The sequence below is a fragment of the Embiotoca jacksoni genome, unplaced genomic scaffold, assembly GCF_022577435.1.
Source record: "Embiotoca jacksoni isolate LCO1_2020_lvr unplaced genomic scaffold, fEmbJac1.0.p SCAF_17, whole genome shotgun sequence".
Lineage (NCBI taxonomy): Eukaryota > Metazoa > Chordata > Actinopteri > Embiotocidae > Embiotoca > Embiotoca jacksoni.
The window spans coordinates 7868531-7887008 of record NW_027185307.1 but is presented as its reverse complement, the minus strand read 5'-3'; the positions used below and the strand labels follow the sequence as shown (position 1 = coordinate 7887008).

Here is an 18478-nt window from a genome sequence, read left to right as displayed (position 1 = left end):
TTCAGCTCCCCACCTTGATTAACCTGAACATCTGCATGTCATAACGCAGCTGCATTTCCAGGGACAACAGAAGCTGTTGTAGAGGAACAGACACGTGTGACTGACGTGAAGAACATGTCAGGAGAACATGCCTCGAGCAGAAGTGCTGGACAGCTGAGAGTGAGACTGCAGACAGGGAGAGTTAAGTGAAGGCTAATAAGACGACTGGAGGTTAGGACCCGGCGCTTGGAGCCGTCAGGTGTTGAGAGGCTCTTGTTATACAGTGCAGAGGTCTTGGAGGAGACGATTCTTTCCCCAGCTATGTCTGAGACGAATTATCACTTTGTAGACAGCTTCACACTTCGCATGGTGCAGAAATAGCTCTTTTGATCTTCGTGATGACTGCAGACACTTGTGAATTCAAATTATTTCCTCCTAAATAGAATCATACTTGTCTGTATGATACACAGTGGTCACCGGAAGTTGATCTAATACACAACAATTTAAATGATCATTTTAACTCCCTGATTATTATTTATTACATAGACAATAAATCATGATGATGAAGATGAAGATCTGAGGTTACAAATACCATGTCAGCTTGCCTTTAGGATTTTAGTTGTGTGACAGGAAAATCAAATCAAGACCCGGACACAAAGCTTTTTTTTTTTTCTAAATTCTTTAATATTAAACACGCACACAAGCAGAAAGGTCGTCACTGCTGAGAGGGACATATGACGGCGTAGCGCTGTCTCTCACTTAAGCTCAACAGGAGAATCCCAAAGCTATTTCACAGGTTTATCTTTGTACTCAAGGGTAAATGGAAGGAAACAATGCCAGGCAAACAAGAAGGAGTGTGGAGTTACAGTATGAAGTAGCGGTTAGTGCCAATATATAGGTGGTGAGCTGGCCTCGCTGAGCAACAGCTGCACCCGTGACAAGGCTTGAACTCAAACACTCAAAAAAAGTTGATGACCGTACCATTTTTATCATTCATTATTTTTCCAACACTTAAATTTACTAACGTCATCAATGTAATCCTTCTATTTTTAATGTTTGGTCCGGGTTACTCATCTGAAGCGTGATTGTTTGATTTCAATCACAACAGGTTCACAAATGTTTCACAAGAAAAGCCTTAAGAAATGAAAGGTTTCTGTCTATTGAAATGCTAAAAGGGGTTTAAATTTGAAATGGATTAAGGAAGTGATGAGTTTGTATTATCGCGTAATGCAGTAACTTTAACAGGGCAAACGGAAGTGGATCAAAACGAGGCTTCAACTTGACATCATGAATCAACCAACCTTAAATATCAATATGATAACTTTGACCATGCTATTTGTTTTTATTAGCTTTCTTGCACCACATATGCTTAAGAGATGATTGGATCTTCAAGCATTTAAAATATATAAATGAACGTTGTTTTGTTGCGCTCCGGCAGCGCTACACTTATGCTCAAGTGTACAACAATAACACTGTTGTCTGTGTTCTTGGTTGTTTGTATATAATATATATAGATATATACTGTACTGTATATACTGTATATACTGTGCATTTTATATTTTATATTTTTACTGCCATTTTACTGCTATTTTATTGCTTTCTATTATTCTATATTATCTTATTGCTTCCTGTATGCTGCTGTAGTGAAAAAAATTTCCCCTCGGGATTAATAAAGTAACTACCTAACCTAACCTAACCTAAGTCTAAGTTTCCCATCTATGCATTTGCAGTCTGTCTCAGTGGGCCGGTGGCATTCATAGTGGCCTTATAAAAAGTCATGTGGTAATCTCGGACCTCAAGGACAAAAGGAAGGCAACAGTGAGCCATAAACACCTTTCAGTCTGCTTTGTTTTCAAGACATTGTGCTGGGGAACCTTTTGTCTGACTGTTGTTGACACACGGAGGAGTGATGTAGACCCTTGTCATATAATGTGTTCTAGTATTATTATATAATTGATATAAAGTTTTCATTTATAAATATGATGAAGTGCTTAAATATTATTATTAGTTCATTAGTAAACAGAAATATAAGTCGATGTCCACTGACTACCATCATGACATAAATGAGTGTTTTTACCGCCCTCTACAGGACCAACATGTTCTCACACAAAAATGACAATCGATAATGTGACTGTGACTGCTCTCGTTATAATTACTACGACCACTAGAGCGCACACATTTTTTTAAATATAGGTCATTTTACCACTTGCGTAATGACTATTACATTATTATATTACCTTGATATATTTGTGACCACCATTTTTCGACCTCATATTTTGCCTGTCAATTTGGAGTAGTGCAAATACTCAAAATACTACAATACCAATGAGCCTCAGCCTCTGTTGCCATGGAAAGGAAGTCAGTCGCAGGTGCAAATCAACAAGATAGGGAATTTGAAAACTCTTCAGTTTTGCAACTGAGAGCAAAACACAGATCTATAGTTGCTTAATTCAACCAAAATAGAACAAATGAATCGACTTAATCTGCAGATTGTGGCTTTAGTTTTCTTAACATTGTATTTCTGAGCCCCCACCTACCATCAGCGGTCTGACTTCTCTTTAAATCTTTTTATTTATTGTCATTAAAAATCATTGTACTAATGATTTTCAAGTGTTGTAGCTGAGTTATTGTGAGGGAATTTTTTTTTATGTTAGAAATTACTTTATCAAACTTTTTAAACTGTTTATAGGGATATTTAATCTACAGTACAATACAAAATTAATTATGTTTGTTCCCTTTATAGACATGTTCTTTCACTGGCTTGAACAGTCCACCAGGGCTGCTGCTGCTGCACATATGAAGGCTCGTGACACACCATCGTAAGTGTTGACTGAAGAGGGACACAAGACAGCTGGGAATGAAAGCCTCGGCGCCGCCCTCAATATGCTGAGGAGAGGAGGGTGCAGACAACCAACTGGTGAGACTTACAAGGTCACAGTGAACCTGGAAGTGTGAAGTTGTTAATGTCAAAAGGGCTCGTGTGCTTCTTGAGGAGGTCTTCAAGAGGTCCCCTCAATAAACACATGATTTAAGGATGTCCTCTGTTAACGTGACAGTCATTACTGGCACTGACTCTGTTGTCGTGAATAATATGTACATGGGGAAAGTGATAAATGTCCTGTCTGAGCTGAATGTATTTATTTACAATATGGGAGCTGAAACCTCCCAAAGCAGGCAGCTGTCACGCTTGATCTTTTATTGTAGGCAGAGGAGGGTCAGCTGAGGTCCTCTGGGAGGCAGAGAAAGAATATGAGAAGGAATCCAAGTCAGAAATTCACAGGTTTATCTTTGTCCTCCAGGATAATGGAAGACAAACAATAGACACACAGACAATGTTTATTGTATTAGTGACAGTTTCTTCAGCTAAAAAAAAGGATTTAAGAAAAGGATTAAAAGAGATCAGACTTTTATATTATTAATATTGCAACAACAAATATGATTTTCCCTGATTTACAAAACAAGAAAAGATCCATATTCACATTTCTGACAATAAAATTTGTTTGAAATTGGTTTACTATAATAAAATCAACAGCTATATGTTCATATATCAGCTGAAATATTCTTTATATTTTTATGATTTGCTGGCTTTTCTGTCACCGGAAGGACAGAACTAAAATAGATACTGATTTAGGACCAGCTAATGAGCTTAAATTTCAGCAACCAATGGTTACACGACTGTTATACTTGTCCACACCTTTAGCTCCAAATACAGATGTTCCTCTTTTGATCCTTTGTGTTCTTGCTCCGTCCTTTTAGGGCGGCTGTGTGTCGATGCTCTGCCTCCTGTGTGTATAAAAGGAGGAGTTCCCAAAGAGGAGTAAGGACAGGAAGACAGGAAGACATCATCTGGTAAGCAGAGACACATTTTTATGACAATTAAACTATCACATCATATATTGAAAATGTAAAGCTACTATTGTCTTATAGAAAGCCAACAGACCAAATCTATCAAAGGGGGAGAGGAAGAGAAAACAGGTAAATACCTCCATCCTGTTTCTGTTTCAAAACAAAGTCAATAAAATTGACTCGTCACAATGTTTACTTTACCTTCTTGTGGTTTGAAATATTTTAACTTTAGAAATAGGTAACATGCTTTGCCTTGTAAATGCTGGTTATAATAGTTCACAGATACTTTCAATTACTGTTCTCCTGGCAATAAAGACTCTGTATTTCCTGATGTAAGTTGTCTAAGACTACGTAATCAAAAGGCTTTTGAACTACACTGCAGCTTTCAAGATGTCGAGTGAAAGCATCATGGCGGAGTTTGGGACCGCAGCTTCGTTTCTGAGGAAGTCAGACAAGGAGCGTCTGGAGGCTCAAACCCGACCATTCGACATGAAGAGGAACTGTTTTGTGCCCGACCCCGAGGTGGAGTACGTTAAGGCCACAATAAGCAGCAGAGACGGTGATAAAGTCACCGTTGAAACTGAGTTTGGAAAGGTGAGTGCATCAGATATTTACACTGACTAATGGTCATGGAAGTGGCTGCTGACTCAGCAGTTAAAGAAGATGATGCACCATTGATGACTCTAAAACAATTTAAACTGGTAAATCCTTGCAGACTACAACCCACAAGGAGATAGACATCCATCCCCAGAACCCACCAAAGTTCGATAAAATCGAGGACATGGCGATGTTCACCTTCCTCCATGAGCCTGCCGTGCTGTTCAACCTCAAAGAGCGTTACGCAGCATGGATGATCTACGTGAGTAATGACCACAAACTTGCTCAGCATGAAACCTTCAGTCCAATCACCGAGACCTGTTTGTCCACAGACCTACTCTGGGCTGTTCTGTGTGACTGTCAACCCCTACAAGTGGCTGCCGGTCTACGATCAGTCGGTGGTCAACGCCTACAGGGGAAAGAAGAGGACTGAAGCTCCTCCTCACATCTACTCCATCTCTGATAACGCCTACCAGTACATGCTGGCGGGTACGTTCACCTCTGATGCAGCACTCTGTCATGATGTCTCTAAAATCATCCAGACATTTAAAGAAAACATTGTGCTTATTTGTTGCAGACAGGGAAAATCAGTCAATCCTCATCACGTAAGTTATTCCTGAAGAGTTCTTTATGTTCTTTTTAGGGTCTTTTACATGTTCAGGTCACATGTATAATCTTTTTCATTCCCAGAGGAGAATCTGGTGCAGGAAAGACTGTGAACACCAAGAGAGTTATCCAATACTTTGCCAGCATTGCTGCTGTGGCTGGCAAGAAGGATGCAAAGGATGAGAAAAAGGTCGGTCTGATTTCAAACGTTATAATAAGAATAATAAAGTCAGTTTTAGTGACTAAAAGTTCCTCCGCTGACGTCCGCAGGGTACCCTGGAGGATCAAATCATCCAGGCCAATCCTGCTTTGGAGGCTTTTGGAAATGCCAAGACCATCAGAAACGACAACTCATCCAGATTTGTGAGTTTCCACATGACAAAATGTCATCAGTGAGGTTTAGGGAAAACACCAAAACCTCGATTTCTTCGTAACTATTTTAAAAGTAACTATCTCTCGCAGGGTAAATTTATTCGAATCCACTTTTGGGTTAATGGAAAGTTGGCCTCTGCTGACATTGAGACATGTAAGTAGACGGTGGTTGTTATCACATCATCTTGTCATCCTCTGGATCAGTGATTCCCAAACTATGGTACTGCTGGTTCTATGTGAGGCCCCACTCTGTGGTACACAACAGTCTTACTGAAAGGCCTAACAAGTGCAATCCAGCTGTGCAAAAATGGTCATTTAAATTAATTTTATCACAGACAACAGTCTTTACATAAACACATCTCATTAAAACAGTAATTTTACCTTGATGCCGTTGGATTCGGACTCCTCAGTCACAGATTTTTTATGAATGTGTGGAATTTAAAAATTGGCTACAAGGTCCAAAAAACAGTTGAGAGGAAAGTGACAACACCAGACCCGACAGGTCAGACAAACCTTTCAATGCCAAAGAGGAGTCGATGTTGAGCTGCCGAGTGACGCCACAAGAGAGTGACAAGACGTTACCAACCAACCTACCTCAATCTAGAATTTACCCTCAGAAACAAAGAAGAACAGCAGACAGCTCTTCTACCAACCTCCCTCTGCTGATTTAGAGTTTTTTTCATTGAGAGCTGTAATTTATTTCTTGATTTTGAAACAGGTAATTTATGTTTATTGGTTAAATTATTTTTGATTATTTTATGAAAACATTTGCTACTATCTGCAATGGGAGGTGGAATTTGGAAAATTTAGTTTTTTACAAAGTGGTCTGAAAAGTTTGGGAATCTCTGATGTAAATAATACCCTGGTAAAACTAATTAGCTTGACTTATTTATGATTTCTAACAGTAACAAGACCTGCATGATACCGTGTTTCAATGTTTTAACAAGACTGTAAGAGGCAGCAGGATGAGGTGCACAATAATCCATTTCATCCATCACCTGTACCCGCTTTATCCTGAACAGGGTCACTGGGAGCTGGAGCCTATCCCAGCTGCCCTTGGGGGAGGTTGCAGCCTGGACAGGTCGCCAGCCTATCACAGGGCCAACACAGAAACTGATACGCACGTTCGCATTCACACCTACAGGCAATTTAGAATCACCAATAAACCTAGCATGCACAGAAAGCCCCTGCTCCAGTTGAGGTTCGAACCCTGAACCTTCTTGCTGTGAGGCAACAGTGCTAAGCATGCAGCCTGGTGCACAATAAATCCTGCAGATATATTCTCTATGTAGCTGAATACTAACACTGTAATATTTCTTCAGATCTGCTGGAGAAGTCTCGTGTCACCTATCAGCTCAAGGCTGAGAGAGATTACCACATCTTCTACCAGATTCTGTCTCAGAAGATGCCAGAGCTGCTTGGTGAGTCCTGAATGAAACACGGACTGTAGTTGTTTTCTCAAAAAAAAGCATCAAAGTCTGTAACTTTGATTTCCCTTGACAGAAATGCTGCTGATCACCAACAACCCCTACGACTACGCCTACATCTCCCAAGGAGAAACAACCGTAGGCTCCATCAATGATGCAGACGAGCTGATGGCGACTGATGTGAGTGAAACAGAGTGCGAGTGAAAACCTCACACAGTTAGTTTTACAACTCACTCAAATGCACAATTTGCTGTTTAAGGAAGCTTTTGATGTCCTGGGCTTCACCCAAGAGGAGAAGAATGGGATTTACAAGATGACTGGTGCCATCATGCATTTTGGAAACATGAAGTTCAAACAGAAGCAGAGGGAGGAACAAGCAGAGTCCGATGGCACAGAGGGTAAATACTGCTTAATTGTCCCATCTTAAACAAGAACAGAACTAACTACCACCCATTCTGGCCTCTTTGACTCAAAATAAATGCTAGTACTATGGGACATCCTTTTTCAGAGACCGACAAAGTGGCATATCTTATGGGCCTAAACTCTGCAGACCTCATAAAGGCACTGTGCCACCCAAGAGTGAAAGTGGGCAACGAGTGGGTCACCAAAGGCCAAAATGTGCAGCAGGTGGGTTGAATAAAGTGAGCACTGCACTGAATTCTAACTTTCTAAGTGATAAGAGTGATTTCAAATGTTAATCTCACTGCTTTTATGGCATTTTTTTTAGGTGTACAACTCTATCGGTGCTCTGTCTAAGTCAGTGTACGAGAAAATGTTCCTGTGGATGGTGGTGAGAATCAACCACTCTCTGGACACCAAACAAGCTCGCCAGTACTTCATCGGTGTGCTGGACATCGCTGGGTTTGAGATCTTTGATGTAGGTGTTTAAGATTTTGGGGACATCTGACATGAAGGATGAAGAGTATATATTTAAAGCTATAAAAAACTGACTTTCTTTGTGCACTCGTTTTCTAGTTCAACACCTTCGAGCAGCTGTGCATCAACTACACTAATGAGAAGCTGCAGCAGTTCTTCAACCACCACATGTTTGTGCTGGAACAAGAAGAGTACAAGAAAGAGGGCATCGTGTGGGAGTTCATTGACTTTGGCATGGACTTGGCAGCCTGCATTGAACTCATTGAAAAGGTTGGTGTTTTCAAATCTGCTTATTGTGGCAGTTTCTGTGTAAAAGTGTCTCACCTGTCATCTGCCTGTACCTCCAGCCCATGGGCATCATGTCCATCCTTGAAGAGGAGTGCATGTTCCCCAAAGCCAGCGATTCGACATTTAAAGCCAAACTGTATGACAACCATCTGGGTAAAAGTCCCAACTTCCAGAAGCCCAGGATTATAAAGGGGAGACCAGAGGCCCATTTCTCCCTCGCTCACTATGCTGGTATTGTTGATTACAACATCTCTAACTGGCTGGAGAAGAACAAGGACCCGCTGAATGAGACCGTGGTTGGACTCTTTCAGAAGTCCAATCTGAAGTTACTGTGTACGCTGTTTGCTGGGTATGCTGGCTCAGATGCAGGTAAGAGCTCTTTTATCATACTGATTATTTTTGTGCTTGAATTATTGTTCAAGTAAGTAAGAAAACCAAAACATTTTTTATTCCGTATATCTACAACTTCCATACAGATGGAGGAGGCAAGGGAGGAAAGGGAGCAAAGAAGAAAGGTTCTTCCTTCCAAACTGTGTCTGCACTGCACAGGGTAAAATACTGTTTGTTGAAAGTTGAAAATAAGTGGAAATTTTAAATCATCCTGTTGTGAATCTTTGGTCTGAACTGGTCCTCAGGTTTGAGATATGTCCTTGTTTGGGAGTACAGTACAAAGCCTATTGATTATTTATCGTTTACATTTACAGGAGAATCTGAATAAACTGATGACCAACCTCAGGTCAACTCACCCTCATTTTGTACGCTGCATCATCCCCAATGAGACCAAGACTCCTGGGGCGATGGAGAACCCTCTGGTCATGCACCAGCTACGCTGCAACGGCGTGCTGGAAGGCATCAGAATCTGCAGGAAGGGGTTTCCCAACAGGATCCAGTATGGAGACTTCAAACAAAGGCAAGTAAAGCAAGTCCAAGCAAGTCAGAGCATTTTTTCCACAAGTAATTATGGTGTCATTCACTAAATTCCCTCCTGATCAGTGTTCTGGTACTTCTCCTGAAAAATATTCTATAATCACCAGTCAGGTTTCTGCTATAGGTGGGCGGGTGTTGTGTCCTCGTGTCAGTCAGATTAAGTCAGATCCTGTCCCTCCTCCCCAGCTCGTCCAAATATAGTCACTTCTGGCTCCAACAAAACCAAAATGTCAACATCCAAAACACCAGACACGAAAGGCAGTTCACAAACCAATGGGTTACCACCTTGTGGCAACAGGGATAGTCCTGATGCCATTTCTCCTGTGCAGATGTGTGTCCATTGAGGTTGGCCGGTCCCTTTGTAGGGATGTACGACCTTGATGGTCGAGCCACTGCAGCCAACCTTGACGGGCACACATTGCTTAAAGCCTCCTGAGCTCTGACTTGTTTTGCCCTCCATGTCATGTGCTACAATTTACTTTTTCAAATTTATTCTGTGATTGAAATGATGTTATGCTTTTAATAATTTCAGATATCGCATCCTGAACCCGAATGCTATCCCTGACGGACAGTTCATTGACAACAAAAAAGGAGCAGAGAAACTTTTGGGCTCTTTGGACATCGATCATGAGCAGTACAAGCTGGGACACACAAAAGTCAGTTCTGGCTGTGCAGTAATTTAAAAAATATCTGGGTTGTATTTTGAAATAAATATTTGTGTTTGGGAGAAAATATTCAAACCCTTTCTGTCACTATCAGGTGTTCTTCAAAGCTGGTCTGCTGGGTGTTCTTGAAGAGATGAGAGACGACCGTCTCGCTCTCATCATTACTGGAATTCAAGCGAGATCCAGAGGAATACTCGCCAGGATCGAGTTCCAGAAAATTGTTGATCGCAGGTTGGTGTTTAACTTCCCTTATTTACAGTACCAGAACAGATTACTCTGAAAATGATGACAAACTCTGATGTTGTCCACAGAGATGCCTTACTGGTGATTCAGTGGAATGTGCGTGCCTTCATGGGTGTCAAGAACTGGCCCTGGATGAAGATGTACTTTAAGATCAAACCTCTGCTGAAGTCAGCCGAAACTGAGAAGGAGATGGCAAACATGAAGGAGGAGTTCACAAAGCTCAAAGAGGCTTATGCTAAATCTGAAGCCCGCAAGAAAGAGCTGGAGGAAAAAATGGTTTCTCTTCTCCAAGAGAAGAATGACCTTCAGCTCCACGTCCAGTCGGTAAGATCAGTCAGTCAGATTACCTGAAACAGATTTATACACACAGTTGTAATGAATCACAGTATTTGGTTTAATTTCATCTCTGTAGGAGCAAGACAACCTTGCAGATGCTGAGGAGCGCTGCGAGGGTCTAATCAAAAGCAAGATCCAGCTTGAGGCCAAAAGCAAAGAGCTGACAGAGAGACTGGAGGATGAAGAGGAGATGAATGCAGAGCTAACTGCCAAGAAGAGGAAGCTGGAGGACGAGTGTTCAGAGCTCAAGAAAGACATCGACGATCTGGAGCTGACTCTGGCGAAAGTGGAAAAAGAAAAGCATGCCACTGAGAACAAGGTATAAAACAATCATAATCCTTTTTATAATAACAACTGATCAAAGGATTGATGATGAGGAGGAGTTAGAGATGAACTGGTCCAGCACAGCTCCTTAATAGACAGATATTTCCCTCAGAAGTTGGTTGAGACCAAAATCAGAACAAAAAGCAGAGTAAAGTCAAATAACTTTGATCACTTAGCCAGAGACAGTAAATGCTTATGTTGTTGTTTGCTGTATTTGGCCGTATGAGTTCAAAAGGTCATAAACACGTCGATGTTTTACAGCTTGTTGTAGCCAACTATTTAAATTTCTATATACAAGACTTAACGCCGGCTCTGATCTGTTTTCAAAGGTAAAAAACATGACTGAAGAGATGGCAGCTTTGGAAGAAATCATTGCAAAGCTGACCAAAGAGAAAAAAGCTCTTCAGGAGGCTCATCAGCAAACGCTGGATGACCTGCAGAGTGAAGAAGACAAAGTCAACACTCTGACCAAGGCCAAAACCAAGCTGGAGCAGCAAGTCGATGATGTGAGCACTTCAAATGTCAATTGTGATTAAATCCCAAAGTGTGGAGACAAGCTTAGAAAGTACATTTTTGTAATGTTTTGTCTTGTAGCTTGAAGGATCATTGGAGCAAGAGAAGAAGGTGAGAATGGATCTGGAAAGAGCCAAGAGGAAACTGGAGGGGGACTTGAAGCTGAACCAAGAAAGTGTGATGGATCTGGAGAATGACAAGCAGCAGCTGGAAGAAAAACTCAAAAAGTAAAACTTATCTTTTAATATCACAGACACGACATACAAAATGATATGAAAACTGGTTTCTAAGGTGAAATATTTTGTCATGTATTGTAGGAAAGATTTTGAAATCAGCCAGCAGCTCAGTAAAATTGAGGATGAACAGGCGATGAGCGCTCAGCTCCAGAAAAAACTGAAGGAGTTACAGGTAACAACACAAACAGGTTTTCATTTGACGTTTTGTTTTCTCTTTATTATTTGAATTCCTACCTAAAATCTATCTGGTGAATTTCATCAAGGCCCGCATTGAGGAGCTGGAGGAGGAACTGGAGGCAGAGCGAGCTGCCCGAGCCAAGGTGGAGAAACAGAGGGCTGACCTGGCCAGAGAGCTGGAGGAGATCAGCGAGCGGCTGGAGGAGGCCGGAGGAGCCACGGCGGCCCAGATCGAGATGAACAAGAAGAGGGAGGGCGAGTTTCACAAGATGCGCAGAGACCTCGAAGAGGCCACTCTGCACCACGAAGCCACCACCGCTACACTGAGGAAGAAGAACGCCGACAGCGTGGCCGACCTGGGAGAGCAGATCGACAACCTGCAGAGAGTCAAACAGAAGCTGGAGAAAGAGAAGAGCGAGTTCAGACTGGAGCTGGACGACGTCGTCTCCAACATGGAGCAGATCGTCAAAGTTAAAGTGAGATGTCCAAACCAAACAAATGTTTAGTTTAAACACTGCAAAAATAACAGTTTTTGGAGGTATTGTAATTTGCTTTGCTGAGAATTAGATGAGAATATTTAAACCCCTTTAATACCTGTGTGATGAGTATGCAGGAAGTGACCTCAATGTGAGGGCCGATACCGATATATCAGTTTAAATTTTGTATATGTATACAGTGCAAGTATACTCAAAGGGGAGATGATTAAGGTTATCATTTATTAAAGTTTCACTATGTATTTCACAAACTAGTTAGCAAATTGCCAGGAAGACACTGCCTGACACAATAGTGTGCCCTGATGGACAAATTATTTCTAAATTGTCCCAAGCATCTCTGTCTGTATTATGTTCTATAAAATGTTTTCAAATTGGCGCATATTGGAAAACCTGTATACCAATATATTGGTCAAATCTTGGCTAATAAAATCGGCCCAACAATAAATCAGTCAAGCTCAATTTGGGATCAGGTAGTGACACATGCTTCCAGATTTTATGCTAAGCTAGGCTAACGGTCTCTTGGCTCAATCTCTGTGACTGGTATCAATCTTCTCATTTTACTCTCGGCAAGCAAAAAATGTATTTCCCAAACTATTAGTTCAACATAATCCTATTCAGAAATTGTGTTTGGATTTCACATTTTAATGTGGAAATCTTTCCATTCAGTCCAACCTGGAGAAAATGTGCCGCTCTCTGGAGGATCAGATGACTGAATACCGGACGAAAGCAGAGGAGGGCCAGCGGTCCATCAATGACTTCACAATGCAGAAAGCAAAGCTTCTAACTGAAAATGGTAACAAGATACCCTCATATAGTGCAGGTTCAACTGTTAATAATACATGCTATGTTAGAAACACACCCCAGAAGATGAGTTCATGCCGCTACAACAACATTATGTTAAGAAAAGTATGGAGAGGAGTGGGTCTGTCTCTACAACCCACTCTAAAACACAAAACCATTATTGTACAGGAGAGCTTGTGAGGCAGCTGGAGGAGAAGGACTCATTGGTCTCTCAGCTGACCAGAGGGAAGCTGTCACACACTCAGCAGATTGAAGACCTCAAGAGACAGCTGGAGGAGGAAATCAAGGTACTTCTTCAAGAGGAACTGCTGCTTTCAAAACACAGAGCTGAGTGTCTACCTGCAAAATGACCTGACATGTTATTTTATCAAAGGCCAAGAACGCACTCGCCCATGCAGTGCAGTCTGCTCGCCATGACTGCGACCTGTTGAGGGAGCAGTTTGAGGAAGAACAGGAGGCCAAAGCCGAGCTGCAGCGCTGCATGTCCAAGGCCAACTCCGAGGTGGCTCAGTGGAGAACCAAGTACGAAACTGATGCCATCCAAAAGACGGAGGAGCTGGAGGAAGCAAAGTAAGAAGTCACTAAACTACAACTACACGAGTGGACATTTCTGTAACATTTTAAATACTTAGGGAGTTTTCAGCCATCTTGAGATGGTACATTTTCTCATGATCTCTTTGTATCTATGAGGCTATAATTTGATACGGTATTATTTGCCTTTAGGAAAAAGCTAGCTCAACGCTTGCAGGATGCCGAGGAAGCCGTTGAAGCTTCTAATGCCAAATGCTCCTCGCTAGAGAAAACCAAACACAGGCTGCAGGGTGAGATCGAGGATCTCATGGTGGACGTGGAGAGATCAAACGCTGCCGCTGCAGCTCTGGACAAGAAACAAAGAAACTTTGACAAGGTGACATCACATGAGAAAGAATTAAAAAAAAATAAAAATGTAAACGGATTAAACAAGTCTGACATTTCCAATACTCGACCAGGTCCTTGCTGAGTGGAAGCAGAAGTATGAGGAGTCCCAGACGGAGCTGGAAGGAGCCCAGAAAGAGGCTCGCTCTCAGAGCACTGAACTCTTCAAATTGAAGAACTCTTATGAAGAATCTCTGGATCATCTGGAGACCATGAAACGAGAAAACAAGAACCTTCAAGGTAGGAAGATGTCAATTAAACATGATCTGCCTTTTAAGATGCACTGAATACGGTGAACGGTAAAATAAATGAATATGCATAAAACAGAGGAAATTTCTGACCTGACTGAGCAACTTGGTGAGGGAGGAAAGAGCATCCACGAGCTGGAGAAGATCCGCAAACAGCTGGAGCAGGAAAAGGCAGAGATACAAACTGCTCTGGAGGAAGCAGAGGTGATTACATTTAGAATATTTCCGTCTCTATAGGCATCACTGTGCTGACAATTATCTTTCTTTAGTCTTGTATACTTAATGCAATGAAAGAAAGACAGCCATTATTGTTTTTGTCAGGGCTCCCTCGAGCACGAAGAGGGTAAGATCCTTCGAGCTCAGCTGGAGTTCAACCAGGTGAAGGCTGAAATCGAGCGCAAGCTGGCTGAGAAGGACGAGGAGATGGAGCAGTCCAAGCGCAACAACCAGAGGGTGGTGGATACGCTGCAGAACTCCCTGGAGGCTGAGACTCGCAGCAGAAACGAGGCCCTCAGACTGAAGAAGAAGATGGAGGGAGATCTGAACGAGATGGAGATCCAGCTGAGCCAGGCCAACAGGCAGGCAGCAGAGGCTCAGAAGCAACTCAAAACAGTCAATGCTCATCTGAAGGTGAAACACAAAAACGACAACAGAACCTATTTAACTTTCTTTTCTGGATGAGAAGCTTAAAATCAGTGCGTGGAAACACAATATTTGTATATTTCTACCTCGGCAGGACTCACAGCTGCAGCTGGACGACGCTGTCCGTGCATGTGAGGACCTGAAGGAGAACATTGCCATTGTGGAGAGACGTAACAACCTGATTCAGGCTGAACTGGATGAGCTGAGGTCTCTGGTGGAGCAGACTGAGAGAGGTCGTAAGCTGGCCGAGCAGGAGCTGTTGGATGTCAGCGAGCGAGTTCAGCTGCTGCACTCACAGGTATGTCGATAACATCTGTGTATCTGTATGTATGTTTTTTTTTTGCTGGATCAGAGTCATTGAAAGTTCCCTGCTCCTCCGTACAGAACACCAGCCTGCTGAACCAGAAAAAGAAGCTGGAGGGTGACACCGCTCAGCTCCAGAATGAGGTGGAGGAGGCCGTGCAGGAGTGCAGAAACGCTGAAGAGAAGGCGAAGAAGGCCATCACTGATGCTGCCATGATGGCCGAGGAGCTGAAGAAGGAGCAGGACACCAGCGCCCACCTGGAGCGCATGAAGAAAAACATGGAGCAGACCATCAAGGACCTGCAGCATCGCCTGGACGAAGCCGAGCAGATAGCCATGAAAGGTGGCAAGAAGCAGGTCCAGAAGCTGGAGGCCAGGGTAAATGTTCCTCACAGTACTGGTACACAATACAGGAATGTATACTTTTTATAATCTCACAAGAGCTGCATCCATGTCTTCTTTTCAAGGTGAGAGAGCTGGAAAACGAGGTGGACATAGAGCAGAGGAGGAGCAGCGACTCAGTGAAAGGTATCCGCAAGTATGAGAGGCGCATCAAAGAGCTCAGCTACCAGGTAAACTATCTGGGTTCAGTTCCTCTGTGATTAATATTCACCAAAAGATTCAACAAAGCTAGAAGCAATAATGTCCTCTGTGCTAATCTACCAGACAGAGGAGGACAAGAAGAATCTGAGCCGTCTGCAGGACCTGGTGGACAAACTGCAGCTCAAAGTTAAATCCTACAAGAGGACTGCAGAGGAGGCTGTAAGCTCAATCACTGCAAATTCATGTAGTCCAAACAAGTTTTTTGTGTGTCATAGCCATACTTTAACAATTTTCCAAACTCTAATCTTGAATTTTAGGAGGAACAGTCCAATGCAAACCTTGGCAAGTTGCGCAAGTTACAGCACGAACTGGAGGAAGCAGAAGAGAGGGCCGACATCTCGGAGTCCCAGGTCAACAAGCTGAGAGCAAAGAGCCGCGACTCCGGAGCTAAAGTCAGTCATCCTGCAAACACAGAGCACAGTTATTGTTGGTGACTATGCAGCTTTAATTCTTTTGCAAGAATACAAATGTGATCACCATGTTTTCTCTTTGTACAGAAAGCACACGATGAAGAGTGAGGTGATGAAGAGTGAGGTGATGAAGAGTGAAGCCTTTCACTGGGCCCTCATGAATCGAGTTAAACTGTAGTGTTGTAGTTTTTCCTTATTCTCCATGCAACATGAGTGGAATAAAGAATATATGAGTTTTTGAATGCACCGCCATTGTCTGTTGTGGATTGTGTTTAAAAATCATGCAGAACCTCCTGAAAACAGAAACTGAACCACAAAGTGAAAACAGAGTTGCTCTTAATGTTTCCACAAACCCTTTCGCACCTCGTTTCTAAAAAGCACGGCCGGATCTGACGGCTCAGCCGAGAATGAGCTCCAACACGGCAAACTTTAAATAAAAACGGCTGCAAGTGGTCGAGGCTCGCTGAGCAGCCTAAGGGAGTGCGGCGTGTGTGGAGGGAATCGATGAATTATAAAAGGGCAAAGTGACTAGAAATTAGATGAATATCAGGAGTGTTAGTGGCTCACCTGATCATGACAGTAGAAATCTCTTTGTACATTGTAGTCGTCGTCACAGCGGTTTATCACTTGACTCAGAGTGAGACAGGGTTGACCTCTGTCTTCCATTGCAAGTAAATGTTCCTTCTCCCAGATGTTCTCTGTACCTTTACAGAAAAAAACCCAGGAATTTTACATGTGCAAAAACTCGTGTGACCACATTCACATACAACTAATTTGGAAGCCAATCCTGCTCCAATAGGAAACTCGCACAACTGCAATGCAGCTGTGGCTAAAACCTTAAAAGAAAGTAAAAAGAGACAAAGAACAATAATAAACAGTTACACTGAACACAACATTTACTGTAATGAAATCTAAAGAGTGGCGGACCATTGGTGCAGTGGTTAACATTGTTGACTCATCGAAAAGGTTCCAGGTTTGAATCTGGTCCTGGGCCTTTCTGTGTGGAGTTTGCATGTTCTTCCTGTGCTTGCATGGCTTCTCTCCGGGTACTCCGGTTTCCTCCCACCATCCAAAAACATGCACCTCAGGTTAATTGGTGATTCTACAAATTGCCCTTAGGTATGAATGACCCTTATAGCTAATGGATGGATGGAAAACTAAAGCATAGTTATAATATTCTTATGTTATGCTTTTTTCATCCTCACTGTACCTAATTAATCCATCAGAGGGCAGTGTAGTCTCACAAATGTTGGCATGACGATATGAACTGCACTGGATGGTCAAAGAGTTCCTCTCACGTTGATAAATTTCTACATAATAACAGAGGGAATACGACTAATGTAATGATTCAGCTGCTGGCTTTAGAACTGCCACACAAAAATTCATTTTATGACCTATAATGACAATAAAATCTGATTTAATAATGGAAAGGAGGAAACAAACACTGCTTTAGTTTTCCTTGCTAAATATTTGATTTGGATTTTGTGGAAATTATTTGTTTTATTCTATGTTAGTGAAGAATAAAGGACCGATGTGCTTCAATGAGATAAATCAGTCGGGGGAATTATCACATTGTAAATAGACTTCTTACTGTGACATGTATAGCAAACTCGCTTATGGAGACCATATCCACTCAACCAGTAAACCAAAAGATACCTCCTTAATCCCTTTGTTGTTACAAATCCTCCCCCAGAAGTGATACTTTCCAGACCAGATGACCAACAGTATTGACCCTCCCGAAAGGACCACGGCTCCATCAGGTGGTCAGACGCTACCCAAAACTCAAACTATAAGAAGAAATTATGGACTTGGATTCATAATTACAATTATGAATTATTAAGACCCCCAAGCTGATGATTCAGATTCGGTTCAATTTCATTAATACTCACTTATCCTCTAAAAGATTCACTTTACATTCAGATTCGATTATTCTCTAAGATTCGGTACATATTCGTTATTTTTGAGTTTCATTCAGTTTTGATTTAGTCAATTTATATCTGCCTTTTTGTTAAGTTTTAGCGCACATAATAATCAAAGTCTCGGAGTATGATCAGCGACTCCACAGATCAAGTACTCGATTCCGTCCCTTCGGACGAGCCGGTAATCTTGTCAACGCTCCGGACCAGGCCAGTCCTCAGCGTTAGTCAGAGTTACCAAGACGTGTGCCGTTTTTCTTGGACGGGAGGAAATCCCCGTTGGTCGACCTCCATCCACCGGACATCTACGCGACTCATCTGGATCTCTTTCGGCCCGTGGTCTTCCTCAGGGTGGCAAATTCAAATTTAGCATCAGGTTTAAATTTCACTTATTCAGTTTACGGTAACAATTCCCTCTTTCATTTCACCACCAGCAATCAGAAGTAATTGTGCATTCTCAGTCGTATAAATACATCTGTCATGTAATCATTTCTTGTGAGAAGTTATACAATAAATCCTTTTAAATTAGACCGAAGTGTGAATATATCGAAGAACTAGAGTTCCGATACGAGAATTCATAAATATAGATTATGATTGGACTGATTTCATATTAATGTTGAATTAATATTTTGTCCAATATTGGACTGGTGCCCCTTCTAATAACGAGAGCAAAACTGAATCCTCACGAAGTAAATTGGCATAACGCTACACATGATAACTGATTACATTACCCG

At 42.1% G+C, this 18478-nt stretch overlaps 1 protein-coding gene across 1 annotated transcript; it reads left to right on the top strand.

Moving 5' to 3' along the window:
* The first annotated feature begins 2837 nt into the window (after window positions 1-2837).
* On the top strand, window positions 2838-16074 carry LOC138199377 (myosin-6-like). The gene is made up of 40 exons (XM_069151427.1): window positions 2838-2896; window positions 3736-3828; window positions 3907-3954; window positions 4208-4419; window positions 4541-4684; window positions 4755-4911; window positions 5000-5027; window positions 5113-5218; window positions 5299-5391; window positions 5491-5554; window positions 6723-6821; window positions 6904-7007; window positions 7087-7225; window positions 7336-7454; window positions 7555-7704; window positions 7803-7973; window positions 8051-8360; window positions 8468-8541; window positions 8696-8901; window positions 9451-9574; window positions 9678-9814; window positions 9895-10150; window positions 10239-10481; window positions 10816-10992; window positions 11081-11226; window positions 11317-11407; window positions 11499-11888; window positions 12573-12699; window positions 12876-12994; window positions 13081-13277; window positions 13431-13614; window positions 13697-13862; window positions 13950-14074; window positions 14192-14500; window positions 14607-14810; window positions 14897-15193; window positions 15283-15387; window positions 15482-15577; window positions 15676-15810; window positions 15916-16074. Exons 4-40 carry the CDS (start codon window positions 4216-4218, stop codon window positions 15934-15936), a joined length of 5817 nt encoding a protein of 1938 aa, XP_069007528.1. The 5' UTR covers window positions 2838-2896; window positions 3736-3828; window positions 3907-3954; window positions 4208-4215; the 3' UTR covers window positions 15937-16074.
* The last annotated feature ends 2404 nt before the right edge of the window (window positions 16075-18478 follow it).